General features: G+C 43.6%; 1 protein-coding gene across 1 annotated transcript in view; it reads left to right on the plus strand.

Moving 5' to 3' along the window:
- Nucleotides 1–944: 944 nt before the first annotated feature.
- DOCK10 (dedicator of cytokinesis 10) overlaps nt 945–20211 on the plus strand; it is a 160944-nt gene continuing 141677 nt past the window's right edge. Inside the window, exon 1 of the mRNA XM_063338053.1 lies at nt 945–1066. Coding sequence (XP_063194123.1) covers nt 947–1066 — 120 coding nt within the window. The 5' untranslated portion in view covers nt 945–946. The remainder of the gene's footprint in view (nt 1067–20211) is intronic.

Here is a 20211-nt window from a genome sequence, read left to right on the forward strand (position 1 = left end):
TGCCATGCACTCAAATGTGCGATCGCTCATGGTTGCCTTCTTTCCCACACCTAACAGTGTAACTGAGTTCTGAAAATCCCACATCACAGAGGAGAATTAAGTATTCTTGTGTGAAGAAATTCAAACACAGCTCTCACAGCAATCCTGTATTCTCCACGTTACAGCTTGATGTTAAGGCATAAAGCTGTATTCCTACTAACAGAAGATACGTTCATTCTGCTAGGGGGAAGAACTGTGACTATTGTGTAACTTCTTAAATGGCTAAACTTAACTTTGTATCGATGAAGTTTTCCATAGTGAAGAAACAGGGCCACCATGCCAACTGGCAGAAGGAGTGGAAGACATCCAGCCTCACTCGGTTCAGGGACCACATCAGCCCTTGCTGCTTGGCAAATACATCCCACCAGCTCCGAGGATGGCGGGGCTGACCAGAGAGTTGATTTCTCATGCAACCCGCCGGCTAGGCTCCGGCTTCCTCCGGTGAGCCGACAACCCCACCTTGGCGAGCGGTTAACACCAAGAGCAGCGCTTCCTCTGTCGAACCCAGCCCGGCAGCTGGACGAGCATCTTCCGCTGACCACATGCGCGCAAAGAGGGGCGGCCGGCCCGGGGCTCCCCCCTGCGCCCCGCTCCCCCAGCCTCCGCGGGGGCCCCCCTTGCCCCCTCGCCGCGCAGCCGCTCCGGAGCGGCCGGGGCGGGAGCGGGGCCGTCCCAGCGGCGCCGTCCCGGGGCTGTCGCTCGGCCGGCGGCGCACATGGCCAGCGCGGGCGGCGGGGGCGCGACGCTCCCCCAGGGAGGGGCTGCCAACTCTCCGGCGGCGGGCGGCCCCCGCCCCGCACACCTCCCCCGCGCGGGGGGAGCGGGAGGGAAACCCCCAGTTCCGCTTCCTGACGGCGCCTCGGCCCGGGCGGCGAGCGGCGGCCGGAGCGCGGGGCTGCCGGCGCCCATGGCCGGCGAGCGGACGCGGCGCTTCACCCGGAGCCTGCTGCGGCCGGGGCAGGCGGCGGAGCTGCGGCACAGCGCGGCCACGGCCGCCGCCGCCGCCAGCGGGCGGCTCCAGCTGCGGGTGAGTGCGGCGTGGGCAGCGCCGGGCGGAGCGCGGCGGGCAGCGGCCCAGGTGCGAAGCGCGGCGGGGAGCCGGGGCGCGGCGGGGGCCGGAGCGGGAGGCGCGGCGCTGGGGCTCCCGGCCCGCACGGTCCCTCTGGGCGAGCGCTGGCCGGCCCGGGCGGCTCGCCGGTACCTCCGCGTCTCCCCGTTTCAGTGCTACCGACGGCTGCTGGTGTCCCTCTCCTGGCTGCCTTCCTCTCTTGAGTTTCGCCGCTTTGCGTTTCCTTTCGAACGAGCTTTGCGCGGGCAGGTGAAGCGGAACACGACGAGCTCGCTGTCGGTGCCGGTACCAGCCCGGCGTGCGCCGGGGGACGGGACCGAGCACTCCGGTCTCCGAGTTCTTCTCAGTCACGTGATTTTTTAGGTACTTCACAGCCCATATGCTCGTATATGACCATAACCACGGAGACACGTGTGTGCTTTTGGTGATTTCCACAGGAAATCCTGTGGAAGGGGGTCTGAAATGCCACAGAAACACAGACCCCAGTCATCCCAGTAGCATTCGCTTCTGAAATCCATTGCATGAGGCTTCAGTCTTTCCAACAGTGGAATAGTGCAGACGGGCTGCAAGCTCATACCATGCTACTTGCACAGTATTTTCTCTTCCCTTTACGTGATTGTATGTAAGAACTTTGCTGACAGGCACGGGCGGCAAGTTGTTAGGTTTCACAGAGAAATGCCCCCTAGCCTTTTCAAATCACTAGACATTTATGAGTCACTTAGCCATTTTTATATTAAGATCCCTTTGGACTTAAAGCAATGCGTTATGAGAGATTAATGACTCCTTCTTAGATGATTAAGCATATCATTACTGTGAATCATGTAATTCAGATAAATATTTTCTTCTAGTTTTTTCAGGCAATAGAGTTCACAAAGTAGACTAAGAAGCTGAAAGAGGGAAAGTTGTAAGTGAAATGTCCTCACTCATCAAAGTTTACCCCACGCCAGTGCCTAAATGCAGTGCACAGTCTCTCTCTGCATAAAACGGGAAACAATTCTGCAACTCTCTTCCCATAAAGTTAGTGGCCGTTCCTGTCTTCTGAGGGGCCTTGCCCACTAGAAGTGGAGAGCAGCACTAAAACCGCTGCTCTGCCTGGAGGCAGCAGCCAGTTCATGCTTCCTGGCTATCTGTATACCAAATGGGAGTTGTTTTCTTCACCTCACCAGATTTGCAGTGCTTCTGCAGTCAGCTTTGAAGGTCTTCATAAAGCATTTCCACGCTTCTGACATGTGAAAGCTTGGTAGAAGCTTACTTCCCACAAAGGTTGTAGGTGCTATGAGCCCTTGCCAAATCCTCAAGTGTCTCTACAACTACTGCTGGCAGATTTGCACTGGCCTGCCCTCTGGGCACATAGAGATCAGAACTTGGCCTGTTGTCAAACAGGATACACTACGCTGATGAAGTTTTGGTGGGAACGTTCTAGGAACTGTCTTGGCTGCTTTGGGCTCTGCCCAGACACTGTGCTGAGTAGTTGTCCCTTAAGAGTATATTTAAGTCCATGTACCAGCTGAACTATTGTATTCTCTAATTGCATCTTAAAGTGTTATAAATGAAGTTCCATTAGAAGTATTTTTCTCTGCTGCAAGAATGCAAAAAAACCCAGATAATGAGAGTGATGAAGGAAATCTGAATTTGATGGTCTGGTTCTCCTGAGGAGAGTGGTTTTTTTAAGGTGTTGCTAACAGATCTCATACTGCTAACTTAAGAATGTAAGTATCTAATTACTGCTCATGCGTTTGAGTTATATTTTACTCAGTCTGTCTTTAAAACATCAAGACTTCAGTTGTGGGGCAGCAAAAATTGTCTGCCGCTTCTGTGAGTCTGACTTCCTGTTGACTGATGAAACATACTGGTGCTGGATTTCATCAGGGCTTTTGATTCGATATCTGAGGCAAATGCAGTCAGATCTGCAAAGATGATCTTTTAAAGACACTGAACTTAAGATTTGGAGACGCCAGGCCAAATTCTGGTTTCAGTTATACTGCTCAGTGGGAGCACTTAGGGACTTCCAGATGTTAGGTTTTATTCCCCAGCAGGCACAATGGTTCTGAAGTCTGGGTTGCTTGCTGTGTTGAATATCTACGGCTCTGGGAAACTTAATGAAGTTACCATCTTTTTACCACGCTTTTTTGGGTTGCAGTAATGTTGCCTTTGAAAGGCAAACTTTTATAAAATACCTTATGCTGAGGACTCATGCCACGGTACGAAGCTTTTCTCTTAAGGTTAAACCTTTTCTAGCTACATCAACTAAGAATGAGCAGAATTAACCATTGTGTCTTGGCTAACAGACGGAAGATGCCTCAGCAGCCATAACCAGGGTTGCTCGTTGTCCATAGCCAGGTTTGGGACTGCCGTGCGGAGCTGCGATGTTCTCTGCTGGGCAGCGATCGGTGCCTCTGGGTCCGTAATGCAGAGTGCCAGGGCCAGCAGGTGGGTTTTCCAGGGGAACTCCTCTGGCCCGTGTGCCTGGCACAGGGGGGACTCTGGGGTGGCACAGCCATTGAGGTAAGGCTATTGTGGAAAAGCCCCACTGGACCTGAAATTTCCAGCTGAACTTTTACTGACTTTTTTTGTACCAGAAGTGAATATTCTTGCAGAAGAGAAAAATCTGATGTATTCAGTGAGGTGCATTGGTTCTCATCGCATCTTGCTCTGGCTGTATCAGTACCTTGTATTCCAGTTAGGCTAAATCTGACTGGAGTGTTTGGAAAGTTGGCACAGCTGCAAATAACTGGCTGCTACAAAGCAGGGAAGGTGTGAAGGTGTAAAGAATTAAGTGTAAAGTGTAAAGAATTAAGCCTCCTGGTGCTGCTTTTGTGTATCTCCTGGATTGAATTGCAGCTGGGTCTCTGTCAGCAGGGATTGTAACAGCACCTGCAGTAGGGGTCATTTGTGTCTTAGCAATTTGGTAAGAGCCTAGGGATCAAATGCCTATTGGACATTAACTGTCCTAGAGAAAAGTGGAGTGGAGTGTTGTGTCTTTTAGCTCTTTACTGTCTTCAAATATATTGCTGTTTCTTTTGTGTACTTTACCTTCCCTTTTGCTCATATTTATTCATTTAATATGGGGAAAACAGCTGGTAGTATTCAGCATAAAATTCTGTTTGTAGAAAGAAAAAAGTGTCAGTGTAATCAGAGGAAAAGAGATGGCAGAAATAAGGATGTTTATCATTTGGTGGTGTATTGTTTAAGAGCGGAACTTCTGTAGTGCCTTGGAAGATAGAAAATGGAAACAGAGGTTGAGAGTGGAATATATGTGTGTATCTTGTTGGTAGGGGGTAGTAGCTGCTGTGTTTTGGCATAAGTAACACGTTCTATGTTAATTACCCAACTCTTCATCAGGTGTGGCAGTACTTCAGGTTGTTTCCATAAGTGCCTAGTTAAGCTTTCATGTAGAAAAGGCAATTCACCAAACTAGTCAGTGAAATAGATCGGCATCACCCAGGAGGTAAATAATTTATTGTATTTTGAAACTTTGTTGTGAAATTCTTTGTCTCTTCTAATAGAAAAGGCTTGTTTGAAAGTTGCTTTGTGAAAGCTTGCTGCCACTGCCCAAGAAAGCCAAATAGCTGTGCACGAGAAAGGGAAATTAATACGTCTGTTGCTTCATTTGTGTCTGTAGCTGCAGCAATATTTCACTGGAAGTTTTTAAAATAGGGATGGGCCAGTCAGCGCTCCTAGAAATCAGCTTGCTAGCTGCTTAGCTAATATTAAACTTCACATTATGCTATTATTTCCAGATCCCAATTAATTTGGCTAAGTACTGCTGGCTGCAGTACTCATCCTTTACATAAAGTATTGTGACACTGTTTTTATAAAAGAGCTGCGGGGGGTCTTGCTCCTCATCTCTCTTCCATACTTAAACAAGTTAACAGCAGTCTGGAATTGGGTTGTTGCTCCACGTGTCTTTTTTTTTTGGCCGAGGTTTCTTTCCATCACACTGCAGCCAAGCGCAGAGAATTGTGGTGTCCAATGACCTCGTACTGGCTGTCTCTCTCGAGTGGAAGACTGGATTACATGGCTTTCTCTTCCCCCCAGAATTTTTTCCTCCTTGTTATTTAACCTGGGACTGCTGTAATTCCTCCCTGAAAGAACAGATTCCATTTGTTTCCAATATATATTTTATGTGGTATATTCTTTGCAAATAATAAACTATTTGTATTGTAGTTGTATATTTCTAGTTTTGGGTACGTAATAAACTGTTGGTGGGGGGTTTTTGTGACTCCAGTGGTGTATTGTAGTCTCTCAAGAAGAGTAATGTATATTGTTCACAGCCTGACAGAGAGCACTCACTCACTGCCTTGGTGCTCTGGATAATTATAACAGAGCGTTGACTGCTTATACTGCAGGATCATGTTGTACGGCCTTGTCTTGTTACATGGCCATGCTTCAAGTGGACTTCCACGCTGAGAATCAGGCCAGTGAATGAAACGACATTGAAAACTTTGTCTGTTGAGAAGGTACAGCGTTAACTGAGCTATTCCAAAGACACAAATTGGACTGTGAAAGGCTCCTTTCTTCTGGGGATATTCTGATGTCTACGGTTTGTCCAGGGTGAACCAAAGTACAGCATTTATGCAGACAGTGAATATACCATGGTGCTGTATACAAAATAGACTCTGTGTGGTTGTACATACGTGTAGATGCACAGTCTTCACAGGCCAGTCACTAGATTTTTGTCTGTTTCCCCGCAGAATTCTTAATGGATTGGCTCTTTCTTATTTTTGTGGTTTTTTGGTTAAGGCCAAGGTGATAGCCTGGTGAGGTAATCTTAAAAGCATGTGCATAGAGTGAAAGCCTCATCCCATTTTGCTGGTTGAGGAGAGACAGAGTTTGTTCATGGCACAGGCATAAGAGAATGTTATCTACAGTCTAGAGCCAGTGAAGGTTCTGCTTTTGCGAGCCTTTGCATTTGAGATAAGTTATGGTTTGCCCAGGGTGGACAACTTGTCAGGCATATTGAGGATGTTAGCAACTTTCTGTGAATGCAGTGCAATACTGAAGTATAAAACGAGTTTATATTTGTATTTTACCTGTGAACCTTGCTCATGAACCTGCGTTCCAAAATTTATCTTCAGTTAATATCCTGTGCAACATCCCTTACCGGTTCAAAGACAAGGCACACATTATTTGCAAGTAGTTTCCTGTCTTAGCTTTTTGTTTTGTTCTGTTTTGGAGTGTGTGACAATTAATTTTGTAGCTGTTCTTTAGTTGGGGTATCTATCGCACAGCAGCTTGCAGTGGTGTCGCCCTGAGAAGGATCTGATGGTTCTCAGCTGGCTGCTGGAGCCCAGATGTAAGGGCAAGCCAAGCAAAGGGCACAGCAGGAATGCACTGCTTGCACATTCTCTAGCTGCTGGGCTCCCTCCTCTGCAGGCAGACAAAAGGGCCAAAGTCTTCTCCTGAGCAATTCTAGGAACTTCATCTGAGACCCGCACCGGGGATTAAATTGATGCCGAAATGAGGAAAGGGAGATAAGGGAAGAGGGCCTCAGAGAGGGTGGAGACAGAGAAGGGAAGAAAATAGAAAGAAGTTAAAAGCATTGGAGAAAATGGGGGAAAAGAGAAAAGATTTTGTGGGAAAAGAGAGGCTGAAGAAGACGGTAAAACGAAGGAAAGAAATGAAGAGAGCCGCAAGAAAGATTCATCAGGTTGGTGAATAACTCGTGCAAATAAAGCCTTCATGTGGAACCCTAGGCAGTCAGTTAGTAGGTAGGGAGACCTAGGCTCTGGGATTTAAATGCAGAGTTTTTACTGTTGTCTTGAATCTGTCGCTTGACTAACGCTTTGTTTTAAATTCATGGGAAGTGAGTCAGCTTGAGTAACTCAGAATGCTCTCGGTTTATAGAAGCTGCATTAACTTTTTTTTCCCTTACTTACAAGGTTAAATAAGGGGTCTGGGGAGGGAGAAAACGAATAGCAGTAGAAAAGAGAAGGAGAATCTGGAAAATTAAGTCTTGCATTGGCTTCGGAAAATTAAACCTTGTGTTGGCTTCAGAGGACAGTTGTGCAGAGAGGAGGGTTAATATTGTGGTTTGTAACAGGCAGTTCTGCAGTGCCTGTGTCACTACCAGAAGTCAAAACATGTTTGTAACTTTTCTAGCACAAGGTCAAAAGGCTATGAAATAGTGACACAGATGGGGTTATTACACAAATAACAAAGACTTACTTGCAGTGTGTGTAATGTTTCCAGTTTAGGATTGCCTGCATTTCACAGAATTTAACACTAATTTTCTGAAGCTAGATTATATTTGCTGTCTGTTTTATACCAACTGTGTATTCTTATATTAGCAAATGCCAACTTTATCTCTGTTTTTCTTGATTAAAAAAAACCCAACAAAACAAACAAAACACCTGGCGCTAACTGCCCAAGATCATGCAATAAACGTACAGTAAGAGCCTTAGAATGATTGCCTCCGAGTTCATCCCCATCATGGGCTGTCCTGCCCCATATGGCTGAATAACTTGCCTGGCTGTTAAGACTGTTTCATAGTCTGCCCCGCTATTCTCATTGCTGACATTTTTTCCTTCTCCTGTAAACTGTAAGAAAACTGAGAGGTGCCTGCCCGTTTTGTGCTTGCTAAGTGTAAATGACTTCTGCTCGCGTTGTCCCTTTCTGGGCAGAACACAGACAGACTCCAAATAGCAGTCTCATAAGAGGGCACCAAGCTGCATTAGTGCTAAATGGTAATGGATGTCAGTGAAGCCTTCTGCAGCGTTCTCTTACAGGAGAAATTCAGGAGTTTTTTTTCTTCTTTTTATTTCCCACCCCTCCCCTCTCCTTTGCTTTTTTAGATTGGCCTCAAAATACAGTAGTATATTATCTTTTTCCCCTCCATGTCGATGATATATAATTACAACCTAAACACATTGCTTAAAAATATTTTTACTAGATTACTCTGGTACCGCTTTTTTTTCACCATGATACACACAGGCAGAGGTCAATGTTGCTTTTTTGTTCTTAAATTTTACACTGTGCTTTACAAATACAGGGAGAGAGTTCCCTCGGTTCACCCCGGAGATGGTGCTGCCCAGCCTCTCCTCTCCAACGTGTGCTCAGGGAGTTAACATCCAGCCTCTTTCCTTGGGTACTGTGATGCTACTTTTCAGCTGGAACCCAAATACTACGTGTTTTGGAACGCAATGTAATGTTTTGAGATGACATAATGTAGATGTGCTTTAAGCTTGCATAAAAATACATCAGATGAGGAAATCTGGCTACATTTGTGACATGCGCGGGTTCATACTGCACAGACAGCAGTGCTAACTGTAGCTACCATCATTAGGATCCCAGGAAAATACAGGGAAGTGGAGATGGATGCCTCCCTCCAACAGGAGTCATCTTCTGCCTCTGTGAAACAAGGTTTTATCTCTGCGGATTAAAAAAAAAAAGCCTCAAAGCCAGAAAAAAATCCATTGCATTACACTTTAAATTACCAATTCATTCATTATTAATTAACAATTCGCTTGCTAGTAGATTTTCTTCCCTCTATTGCTGTTGTGCCCTTGGTGTTGTATACATTGTACAGAAGCTTGGTAAGCTGTCAACGCGTAGCGGATTTCTCAATGGTGAGTGCAGTTCTCTGCCTTTGACTCTTGCGTGGAAGCACAAGGCGATTCTATCCTTGAGTCTGAAATGGGCTTTTCAGCTTTGAGAGTAATGTTCGCTGACTTAAAGCAAACGTGATTCTAGGTTACTTTGACATGTTGACCTAAATTAAATGATGTAGATATAATGAAATTTAATGAATGCAATGGAGTTGGATACGATGGAGGGGGGGAAAAAAAGCTTCCTTTTTTAAGTGTTACTATTTATCAACAAAGCTAGTACAGAAATGTTCTCTCTGAAAGTGGAATGACTAGATATGTTTACCGTAGCCAAAGGGGAAAAATCTTTGTTTATTATCTTTGGTTTTGGTTGGATTTTAATTTTTAAACTGTCATCATTTGAATGCGTTGTTTGCCTGTGTATGTTTTCTGCTAGATGCACCTTCTTTTGCAACTGTGAGTAGGCTGATGTGTGACAGCTGATGTTGAGGAGTGTACTTCTAATTTATAGGCAAGAATGAAATTTTGGACTCTGAAGTGGCTCATAACACACGCCTCTGCTTTTCTGAGGACTAAGTTAAAGGCTCACCATGTGGGGAGCACAATGGCTCTGTAGAGACAAGACCTAGAAACATCTTTTATCCAAAAGGTGTTTGGAACACTTCAACTATGAGTTAAATGTGTCTGTGTTTTGATGCATGTTCCTCTGTGATCTTTGTTCTAGATCAGTTTGTTTTTTTCTTGTTTTTGGGGGAGAGGTTGGCATGGTTTGAAGAAAATACACTTCTGAAGCGTGAGAAGCTTCTCCTGTGATTTGAGTTTTTGCTAGGTTCTGGGACAAATTTGAGGGGTTTGTAAACCTTACTGGATTTCACATCCTGCCCTTCACACTCAAATTCCTCTGACTTCCAAAAACTTATTCATTAAGATTCAAACCAGCGTTTTGTATTTTGCATGAGTTAGAAGAATCCTTTAAGAGCTGTGGGTGGCTACCTGCAGTTTTCCTGTGACACCTTTACCAATTTCTTTGTATTTCTTCTTGGTATTAGAATTAATTCCTCTTGCTTTTCTCCCTCCTGGTCCATTTTCTATATTTGCACTGTGACTAGAATTAATGGAATATAGCACCAGTACAAGGATTATTACTTGAAAGCTCTGAAAAACAGCCTAGTTGGGGTTAACTTTATTGTCTCTATTTTAAATGCAACCTCCCTTGCTTCCTCTCATCTTTGATACAGGCATGATGCATGTCTGTTGCGGGGGCATTGAAGTTATTGTCCATGGCGAATACTCGACTTATTTGGCATCTGTGATGGCATAATTTGGTATTAAATGTGGTCATAAAGAAAGTGTTTATGCTCCTTTGATAATTGTGCAAGTACTTGCTCAGGAGTGGGGTGGGGGGAGAAATTTGGGACCTTCTACTCCCTTGTGGTGTGTCTGAGCAGGAGCAAGTATCTTCATCCTGACCCTTGCAGGCTCCGGATGCCTCACTGCGGGTGTGCTTGGTGCTGCTGCAGCTGGGAGGTGGGGGAAATGAGCACTCTGGGGTGCTCTGGTTTGCAGATGATGTGTCCCCTAAGGTGCGTGACAGAACAAGTATTCTGGGAGGAGGGGCATGAGGAGAGGCAGGGGGAGAACTGCTATGGTATCTTCTGGCCGCAGTGGCATGTAACAGAGCATCAGTGGCTTCTAACCCTGAAACCACTTTTTCCATCCCTTTCTGCTGCTGTGAGACACCTGTTGCTGCTTCCTCCTTGTCCTCTCTCCACCACGCCCCGCCTGCTCGCCCTTTCAGCCTTGTGCAAGCACTGGCAAGCCCTGGTGAAGAGTCCAAGCCAAAAAGTGAGCAGAACAGAGGAAGGAAAGGCTGCTGGTGCCCAGATATTGCGTAAAATGTACGTGCAGTTTGAGGGAGGGAAGGACGCCAGTCCTTCATACCCCTCTCCTCTCCCCTTTGGAAGCAAATACGGCACTCCTTTCCTATGCTATGAGTAGGTGCAGGAGAAAGTATTCAGAGCTTGTTGAGTCTTTTAGAGTGAAAGTGATGGGTTGAAGACAGCCTGGGGGCTATTGGTTGGACCCATTTAGTTAATAAATCATCTTTGGAGTCCATCCTGTAAAAGAGCTTTCTCCATTGCTGTGCAAGTACCATGGCACATGCCAGGCTTGATGTCTTTTGTTAGGAATGCCTCCGTTGCATTTCACAGGCCATAAATTAACTTCTGGTATTTGTAGTAATATCAGTCTCTCTTTGGAGACAAGGCGTACAGCCTTTTTCCTGGCTTTTTTTTTTTTTTTTATTTGTTTGCTAGAAGAGCCTCAAAAGTGGTTCAGAGGCCAAAACTTGGCCATCCTTGCGATGGAACTATTTCATGGCTTTGAACTTTTAAGCTCTGCCGAACAAAATACAGGAAAGTGCATGGTACAGAGCAATTGCATTGACAGGGAGAGACATTAGGAAAACAAGTGCCGGGTCACAGCTCTGATTCTGCATGCAGAGAGAAAGGGAATGATGAGTTAAGTATTAAAAACAGTAATGAGCAGAGCTTGATATTTATTCCGGAATATCATGTGGTCTGTATCTTTTATATTCACATATTTCCTATGCATACTAAAATATGTGCTGAGCTATCATGTCTCCATTGACAGTATATAGGCACGCTTTTTTCCTTCCGTTCATGTGTAGCAGGTGGACTCCAGCAGTGGATAAAGAGCAATTAGAGTAACAATGCCGAAGTGCAATATCATACACAGCTCTCATCTGAAAGCAAGTTACTAAAAAGCATCTGCCTGTTCCAAAGCCCACACCTCATTTTAAGCATCAGTTGCCTTTTACATGAGTAACAGTTGTTTTTTCTCTTTGAGCTGTGTGATTATGCAGTGTCTGCTGACACCATTTCATTAAACAGCTAAAACTGCAAACACTGGTGGAAATGAAGTCATAGAACATTAAGTAGAACTGGATGATACTGGCCTCTTCAGTGCTGCATGAATTTATCGTCCTAGCTTCCCCAGAATCAATGAGAACTGTTCTGGAGGTTAGTTCGAGAGCTTGCCAAATGGCACGAGCAGAAATTTAGCTTATCTTCTTTCCTGGTTGAATAATTACTTGAGGTTTAACAGCAACATTGAGAAATCCCTAATATAGACAAAAAAAGTTGCGGTCTAGGTAGATGATAGCTTTTTTTCAGGTGTCTTTCAGGAACCTCCTGCTCATTCTTTGTACATTTCAAGTACATACCCAAGTGTTCATGGAAAGTTCACTTTGGAATAGAATTGCAGCTTATGAAACACAGCAAACCAAAGTGGTTTAAGTCTGCTCATTTTGGAAACGGAAGAAGATGGCATGATTTTTTTACATAGAAACGATAGCTCCAGCTTGCTGTGGATGTTGGCAATAAAATACTTCTTGCCTTCTATGTATCCTTCCTCCAGAAAGGTTAAGGAGATAACCATTTGCAGACCAGTTTCAGGTGGAAGTTACAAGTTCCTTGCCATCGCAGTAAGCAGGATGAGCAGTAGTACAGCAGGACACAATAACTGACATGGCTTGATATGAGGTTTATCTCCTTTTTTTCTTTTTAAAGTTGTTCTTGCAATGAGAACCCTTCAAATTGACTAGACATGGCCTGGGCGTTGCACTTAAACATAATCTTACTCTCATTTCTTCATTCTCGTATCTACCCACTCCCTGTTTTGCTGCCTTCGCCCCATCCAGTCCTCAGCCCTTGTTGCTCTTTGTGTCTTTCTCCCACTTGTCTCTGGGCCTCCGTTAATGCCCCTCTGTGTGCAGGAACAGTGTGTCAGTTGTCTGTCAGGCACCCTATCTCTGCTTGCCATCCACACCATCTTAAAACCCACGTCTCCCAGGAATTCTCCTTGCCAGTTCTTCAAACTGGTAATCTTTCTGCCCCTTCTCTTCACTGAACAGTTGTCCCGAGTTGCTCTGTCTGGCCATGCCTCTCACCCCCGTACTGTCAATGGCTTTGGCAATATGCCTCTCTCCTAGCTTTAGAGTAAAGTTTTACATTAAACAAATGGTTTTGCATAGATAATTGCTATTTGAATGACTGTTTGTTAGATAAAATACAATTCAAAGAATAGGTAGTGACTCTTCTTGAAAGAAGAACCTCTCTACTTTTCCTGTTTCCTTAAAGAATTTCTGTATTGGTGGTTCCCTGTTCAGTATGGTGTGGAAGACAATGCAATGTCTTGATGTGTGAACGTATCAATAGATTTATGCATATGCTTAAATAGACTTAAGTAAATAGGTAGCTGCCAGGGCTAACATTTATTTCCTTCAAATAATGTGGCATGCATGTTTTTTGGGCTTTTAAGCAGAGATACTTGGGATTTAAATTCCATGCTGATGGATACTGAGATGCTCTAGAATGAGCTATAGGGGCCGCTACACTTGGTCTTTGTGCCCTGACACTTTTGTGTTTCTGTTTCCTACCACTCTTTCCCAGTGTGTTTTTCAGAAGAGCCTGACTCCTAATCCTAAAGGATCTGGCAGGGATTCAGATTTGAAAATGTGAGTTTCTTTATTTTGGGGTAGTGTTTGTGTCATAAAGAATGGGAGTCAGCAAATGACTTATAATTGGAGCCTGAAAGCTGAGGTACAAAGCCTCTATTGTGTAGCAATGAGGGGCTGCTTCTGAATGTGGGAGCTCACCCATGGCTCCAACCGATGGAGCTGGGTCTAATGTCACCTGGCGGCACCTCTTGAATCCATCTTGCATAGTTTATGTTGCATCTGGTAAGCCTCGGTTGTGTTACCTGGTGTGGAGGTGAAGGTGGATGTGCTTTAAGAGCGGTGATAAGAGGAAGATCGCTGTCAAGGAACCGCAGCAAAGTGGACCTCGCCATTTTGCCCTGAAAAAAACAGCTGCAGTTTTACGAAAGGACACGTATCAACTGACTGTTGATGGCTAAAAGGATGAAACTTTTAAAAACAAGAAGTCCTTATATGTGTGGTTATTAATAGTTTAAAATGCAAGAATTACAGGAATTAAAACTAAAAAAAAAATGACAAGAAATCTCAATCTTCCCTATCACGTGTTCCCCCCCCTTTTTTTTTTTTTTTTTAATTCTCTCCCCCCCTCCTCCCTCACTTTATATTGGCTTGGAGGCTTGCATCAGTGGAACTAGATATATTTTCATGTAATGCTACAGTACTTAGATAGAGGACACCAAATGGGAATATTTAGGGTCAAGAAGACCATCTTTTTTTCTTGTCTTTTAGTTGTGGCTGTTAAGGGTGAGCCTTTGCATCACTAATGGCTGGAGCTGCCTGGAAATCTGCTTATTTGTATTTCTTTTGCTGTTCTTTGAGGGGATGTGTTTGTTATGTATTGGAGTATGTGTCTCTTTTGTCTTTTTTTGTTTGTTTGAAGTGCAGTTAAATGCTGTTTTTAACAACTTTGTGTACTGACACAACTGTGCCTCAAGGGGAAGCACGTTGAGACGGGTGCCTTCAGTACCAAAACCCTTGCAGGTTAGCACACCATTCTCCTCTATTTCTTGTTTATGAAGATTTTTTTCTTTCTTGAAGAAAAATACCTGGAAGTAATAGGCAGCTAGTGATTTCATTCAGTTAATTGCTGTTAATACAGGGCAAAAAAGATAAGGCAGAAGGACAGTGGGTCAGATTCTTTTTGCCTGTGTCAGAGCTCCAGGTGTTTCCCATGACCAGTATGCCAAACAGATCCTGCTATCATTAGTTTACAAGGATGATTTTAAAGTGTTTTTCTCTGTCTTAAGGGTACAAAAATAAATGAAAATTGAACCATGACTAAGTAATAATACTTTTTCATTGATGTTATCATGGGGTCAGTTTAGGAGATTTTTTTAGTTTTTATGTCTGTCTGTAAGATAACAGTAGTAAGAACTAGTGAAGAACAAGTGCTAACCGTACAACTGCTTTTAGACACTTTGGCAGGAAACACTATTTCCTGTTCTGTTGACTTTCTCATAAGTATTAACCCATCTGAGGCTTCAACATTTGTTGCCACAGTGGGACAGACAATGTCAATAACAGCCAAATTTAAATATCTTTGTCATTAAATAGATATAACAGATTCTGGTTAAAAAAATACAGAATTTCCCATTAATTCTTTTGATCGCAGTGTAACGTCTTCAGATTTCTATCTGCATAGTTGAGTTGGCAAGCTGGATTAGATTTACCTTTACTGTATGTGCTCATACTGGTGTGGTTTGCTCTTCTGGATCAGGTTAGAGCTTCCAGAAGTTGTCATAGGCAGATGCTGGGTTCCTCAGCACTCTGAAGTCAAATAATGATTGTAGTGCCATTTGATGACATGCTTCCCAGATTACCAGATAAATCTACGTGTGGAGCCGGATGATGGATCCTTCTTCTCCATTAATTTCTTGAGATGAATTGTACCCTTGTCTCTTGAAACCCCAAGCAAGTGCTACCTACTGTCCGAGGGTAGCGGCAATACCAAGATAGAGGTGAACCTCCCTTAACCTTTCACCATGCCTATTGCCCTTGGCTGACAGGCGAGTGAACGCTGGTTCAGCAGGATGTCTTTACTTAATTAAGGTAGTACCTCCTCCCAGGGTGCAGTAGTCTTTTGTGGCTGGCATTCAAGCTTGTGGCTTTTTCAATTCAGATGCTGATACATGAGATTTGAAAGCCAGAGGGTGCTGCTTCACAGAGTGGTGAGATCTGCTGATAACCTTGTGCTGGGTGGGGGACACGTTCTCTAGGTGTCTCGCTTGAAATGCTGTGGCTTCCATTTCCCAGTGCTAATGTATGCCACCAGCAGTCTGTCTCAGTAAATTGCCAACCTGATCTTTTGTGAAGAGTAGTCGTGTTGAATTTCGCATTATTACATCAAGAGTAAGCCACTGAGTGTAATTGTAACCAAGTCTGCCCTTATGCCTGACAGTGTGTGTTTAGTTGTGCGTATGTGCCTTTATTTAGATGTAACTGTTCTTAATTTGCTCAGCTGCGTGACAAAAGCATAAATGACAGCAAGGTGAGAGCTCTTTTGTTGGCTGCAACTCTGTGTTACCGTGAAATCATTGTAACATTACATATAAAGTGATAAATGATTGTTAACGTCTGATTTGAATCTAATTGCAGCACTAATTATATGTTGGAGTAAATTTCAGCAGAAATGAACAGTTGCTATCTCTGTATCTTAATTTCTATCAAAATTTTAAGAGAAAGTTGAGAATATTTTTTCCATGGTGTGAAAAAGGGGTATGTTTAAAGGGAATCTCTATGTATCAACATGTATTTGCTTGGATATTGCACGCTCTAATGAAAGTTTTGGCAGCACAGACAACCAGAGTGTTTACTTCCTTAAAAAACAACAATAAAACGATCTTTAGGGTTGAAGTGCCAGCATGTAGTCTGTAACATTTAAATTATTTCCTTATGCATTTGCACTTTTTCAGCTGGAGTCACTTAAGAACATAAGCCAGTTGAATGCCCAGCTGCCAGCAGAAGAATGAGGGGGTGGTCCAGGAAGCTGGTCATCTATCTAAAAATCTAATTGCATGTTCAGCACAATTAGAGAACTGATTGCTTCCCTGAAATAAATCAATACATTTGTAAGCGTAAATAATTACGATTTCTTGAAAAGTGCTATCTGCCTGCTTTGTTCTTTATTTCCTACTGGGGTTGAGAAATCCTGGAAGACTAAATAGAGAAGAGGTCAATGTTGGAGTACTACCTAAAATTACTACATTCCTTTAGAAGTTCATTTGAAATGTGTCATAATAAAATAGAGAATGACATCACTTCTGTTATACTAGATCTTTTTTTTTTTTTTTAGTAATGCTCTGAAATGGTTCTACAAGAACAGAATTTTTTTATACATACCAGTTAATAAAATAAAGTCAACAACAGATACTTTTCAGACTTCAATAATAAAAACAAATGACTTGCATTTCAGTCAGTGAGAATGAAAACTCTTTGCACATATGTGTATTTAGCTCATAGTTTCTACATATTTTAATCTCCTTTGGAGTTCAGTATTAATCTTTCAAAACACATATGTTACTAATCAAAATATTATTCTTCTAAAGATTTTTGCCTGAAATACCGAGCAGAAGACATATGTTTTTAGAGACTGTGTTACAGCTTAACAAATACAGACCAAACAACTTATTATTGGGCTGGTTTTGCTAATTTTGTATTTGAATAGAGAGACTTGTGGATGTGAATGCTAATTGTTGCCAGCAACGCAGGTTTGTTAGTTTTGGGTTTTGTATGATTTTATTCTCTTCTGGAGTTCAAGTAAAAGAAAGGGAGTGAAACCCTGACAAGAGACACAAAATGGAAAACACATGTTGCACAGAAAAGCTGTCCAGGGGACAGAACACCACAATGTCGCTCATGAGATGCTAAAATAGCTGTTACTCAGTTTGATATAGCGAGCACAGTATTGTGCTGTGGGAAAAAAAAAAAAAGCAAAGCGAGATCAGTTCCAAAAAGTGCAGGATGCTTTTTTTTGTGTTTTGCCTTTTGGGGTGCTTTTTCCTTTCCATGGTGGTAAGGGCAAAACTGTGGTTTTCGGGCACTTCCTTAGGAGGGGTGTGAGAGGTAGAAGAGGAGCCGTGTGGGAGTTCCTCCAGGTGTATCCTTTCTGAAAGGGCTACAACATCCCCCTGAGGACTGTTGGTCTGAGGGACCTTGTGGTTTTTGCATGCCGTTACATGGGTGGTCTCACTGCTCCATTATGCATCTTGGACTTTCTGATTAGTGTAAAAGGAGGGGGGTTATGAGCTGCCCTGAGGTTCTAGATCTGCTAAGAAAGGAAAAGTTTTGGGGCTAATCAACCTCCTGTTGTATCCAAGCGGATACATTCTGTGGTATGATAGCAGCTGGCACTGCGTACCCACAGATCCCATTTCTGTGAAATGAATTGTCTTGTGGAGACTGATGTTTACGCCAGCAGGATTCTGTGGAGGACGATTTCTGTGTAGAAATTCATGATTTGCCCTGTGTGCTTTAGCCCCAGAAATGTCATGGTTAGGACATGCATGATGTGATGTGATCAAACGGGGAATGGCTGCTTGGTTTGTTCCTCCTGGGCCTATCAGGTTCGAGGGGTTTTTTGAGCAATATTTAAAAACAAACAAACAAAAAACCTGAGACACTTCCTTAATATTTATAGCCTGAAAAACTTTCAGAGTCCTGATTCTTGGCTGCTTTATTTTGGGAAAAACTGGATTCTTGGCACTGATAACAAAAAAAAAAAAAGGATCTGAAGCCACATTATTATACTGCTAGTGGAAGTAATCCATATTCTTCTTGTGGGATCTTTCCTGTCAGATAAAAGGATACATCTGCAGCTGCTCTGTTTGGGGGAGTGGGGTGATGGGACATCAGCACCTGAGACAACACAGTTTTTGCTGGCCGCTATATGTACAAATTTTACTTTGCGTTTCCTTTCTTACTTTATTCACAGTTTGTGCCTCATTTTCCATTTTGCAGCTGTAGAAGCTTATGCTCGGAAATTGAATGAGATTGTTCCTTTTGGTTACTTGCTCCTGGCTGAACTCTTTGCATATGGACCCTGCCTCAAAGTGAAATTGCCTTGAAATAATAAGCAGGGATTATACAGCTGACTTAGAGTTGAAAGAAGCCTGATTGGGAGCCTCTTTTGCTCATTCTGTGTTAGGTTAGAAACAGAGGCTTCTGCAAAGTGAAATTGTATGGCCTAAATGGCCAGTTTTATAGTCTCTTGTCCTTGTCTTTGTGTTAGTCTTTGGCTTGAGTAGCTCTTCCGCTTTGGTTGTGTTTAGGGCTCTCCCAGACAGGGCACAAATTCAGACTCTGGTTTGCTAGACTGAATAAGCCATGTTCTTACACAGGCATGGAATAACTTAGTTCGGAAGGAACTTCTAGAGGTTGTCCCTGCTCAAACCAAGTCCAACTAAATAAGGTTGCTGTGGCCCTTGTCTGGCCAAGGACAAGACTCTCCAAGGATGGAGATCCCACAGTCTCTATGGTGCCCTGTTCCAATGTTTGACCACCCTTCACCGTGAAGAACTCATTTTATTGTATTTAATTGGAATTTCCCTTTTCGCGAGTTCAGTTCATTGTGTCTCATCCCCTGCCAGTGTATCTCCAAGAAGAGTCTGTCTCCCCTATACCCAGTTGCTAGGTAGGGTATAGACCAGCAAGTTTTCCCATCGGCCTTCATTTCTTAAGGGTGGGCAAATGTGTTTTTCTCAGCATTTCTTACTGTGTTGAGTCCTTCAGCCTCGGTTTATCTTGATGAGCTTCCACAGGACTCAATCCAGCGTGTCAGTAGACTCGTACTGTATATCTGAGAACTGGACACGTCAACCCAGATACTCACTTCAACACATTCATTCCTTGGTCATGTTAGCTGGTCTTTTCTGCAACTGGTTCATTCCTCAAGGTGGCCAGACCTGTTCATGTATTCTCAGGGATGTCTCACCAGGTTATTCATGCCATTACTATTAAATATAGTAGTATAAGTACTTCCTTTGCTAGACATACCTTGCGTTATATCCAGGACTACATTGAACTCTGTTCATGGCAGTGTCATATCAGTAGTTAATGATCATTTTGGCACTGGTCACTGCTTCTAGCTCTTCCCCCTTTATTTTCAACTCCTGAACTCCCAGCTTGCAGTAGAAATTCTTATCTTCAAGGCATTTGATGTTTTGAATTAAAAATTTATTAAATTAACCTGGAATGCTTTAGGTGGCTAAACTCCCGTCTCCCTGGGACAGTCCATCATTCTTGTGAGGGAGTTTGGAAAGGGCTTTCTTGGCTTGAAAATCCAAAAGCCTTCTGTGAACAGCATGTGCAGAGCCAGGTAGGAATTGCTGCTGATCTCTATCGCATGCGTAGTCTGACTTGGAGGCAGAAGGTGTTGGAAGTTACTCTTGTCCTGTCAGTCTGGCTTCTGGGACAGAGGAACGATACCAAAACTGGGAGGCAGGAGGTGAGTCAGTTTAACCTCTCTGGCCTGACTTCATACATGGGGAAAAGAAGTGGGTGTTTTGTTTTGGTTTTTTTTTTTTCCTTTTTAATGCAGACAAATAAAAAATGTGCTTGGCTTCCAAGTGGTTATTCTAAATGTGGACATACTAAAGAATGTGGTGGAAAGCTGTGACCTAGGTGGAGATGCCGCCAAAGTTGACTGTCTCTGCATAAGACACAGGGATGTGCTGGGGAAAAAGTTATTGCAATCCCTGGCAAGAGACTGAGACCGCAGGTCTGCGGAGCTGGTGAAATTCTGTGTATGTGGCCTTCAGGGTCCTAGTGAAGAAGACAGAGTAGTCTTGTGTCCTCTCCATCTTGCTTGTGGCCATTCCTCAGCACGTGCTATGCAGGCTGCCACTGAGTGCCACGCTCCAGTTCTCTAAATATTTTCTCCCTGTGCTCACTTGCGCTCAAGAGAGTCCTGCTTCTCTAGCTTATCTGCTAAATCCTGTGTTTGTAACTGTCTTGTGTAAGTTAGGATTTGTGTATGAAGCCTGACCCATTCATTTAGTATCTGATTCCACTCTTTCTTGGTGGTCAACAGTTAATATTTT

This window comes from Chroicocephalus ridibundus, chromosome 6, assembly GCF_963924245.1.
Source record: "Chroicocephalus ridibundus chromosome 6, bChrRid1.1, whole genome shotgun sequence".
NCBI classification, from domain to species: domain Eukaryota; kingdom Metazoa; phylum Chordata; class Aves; order Charadriiformes; family Laridae; genus Chroicocephalus; species Chroicocephalus ridibundus.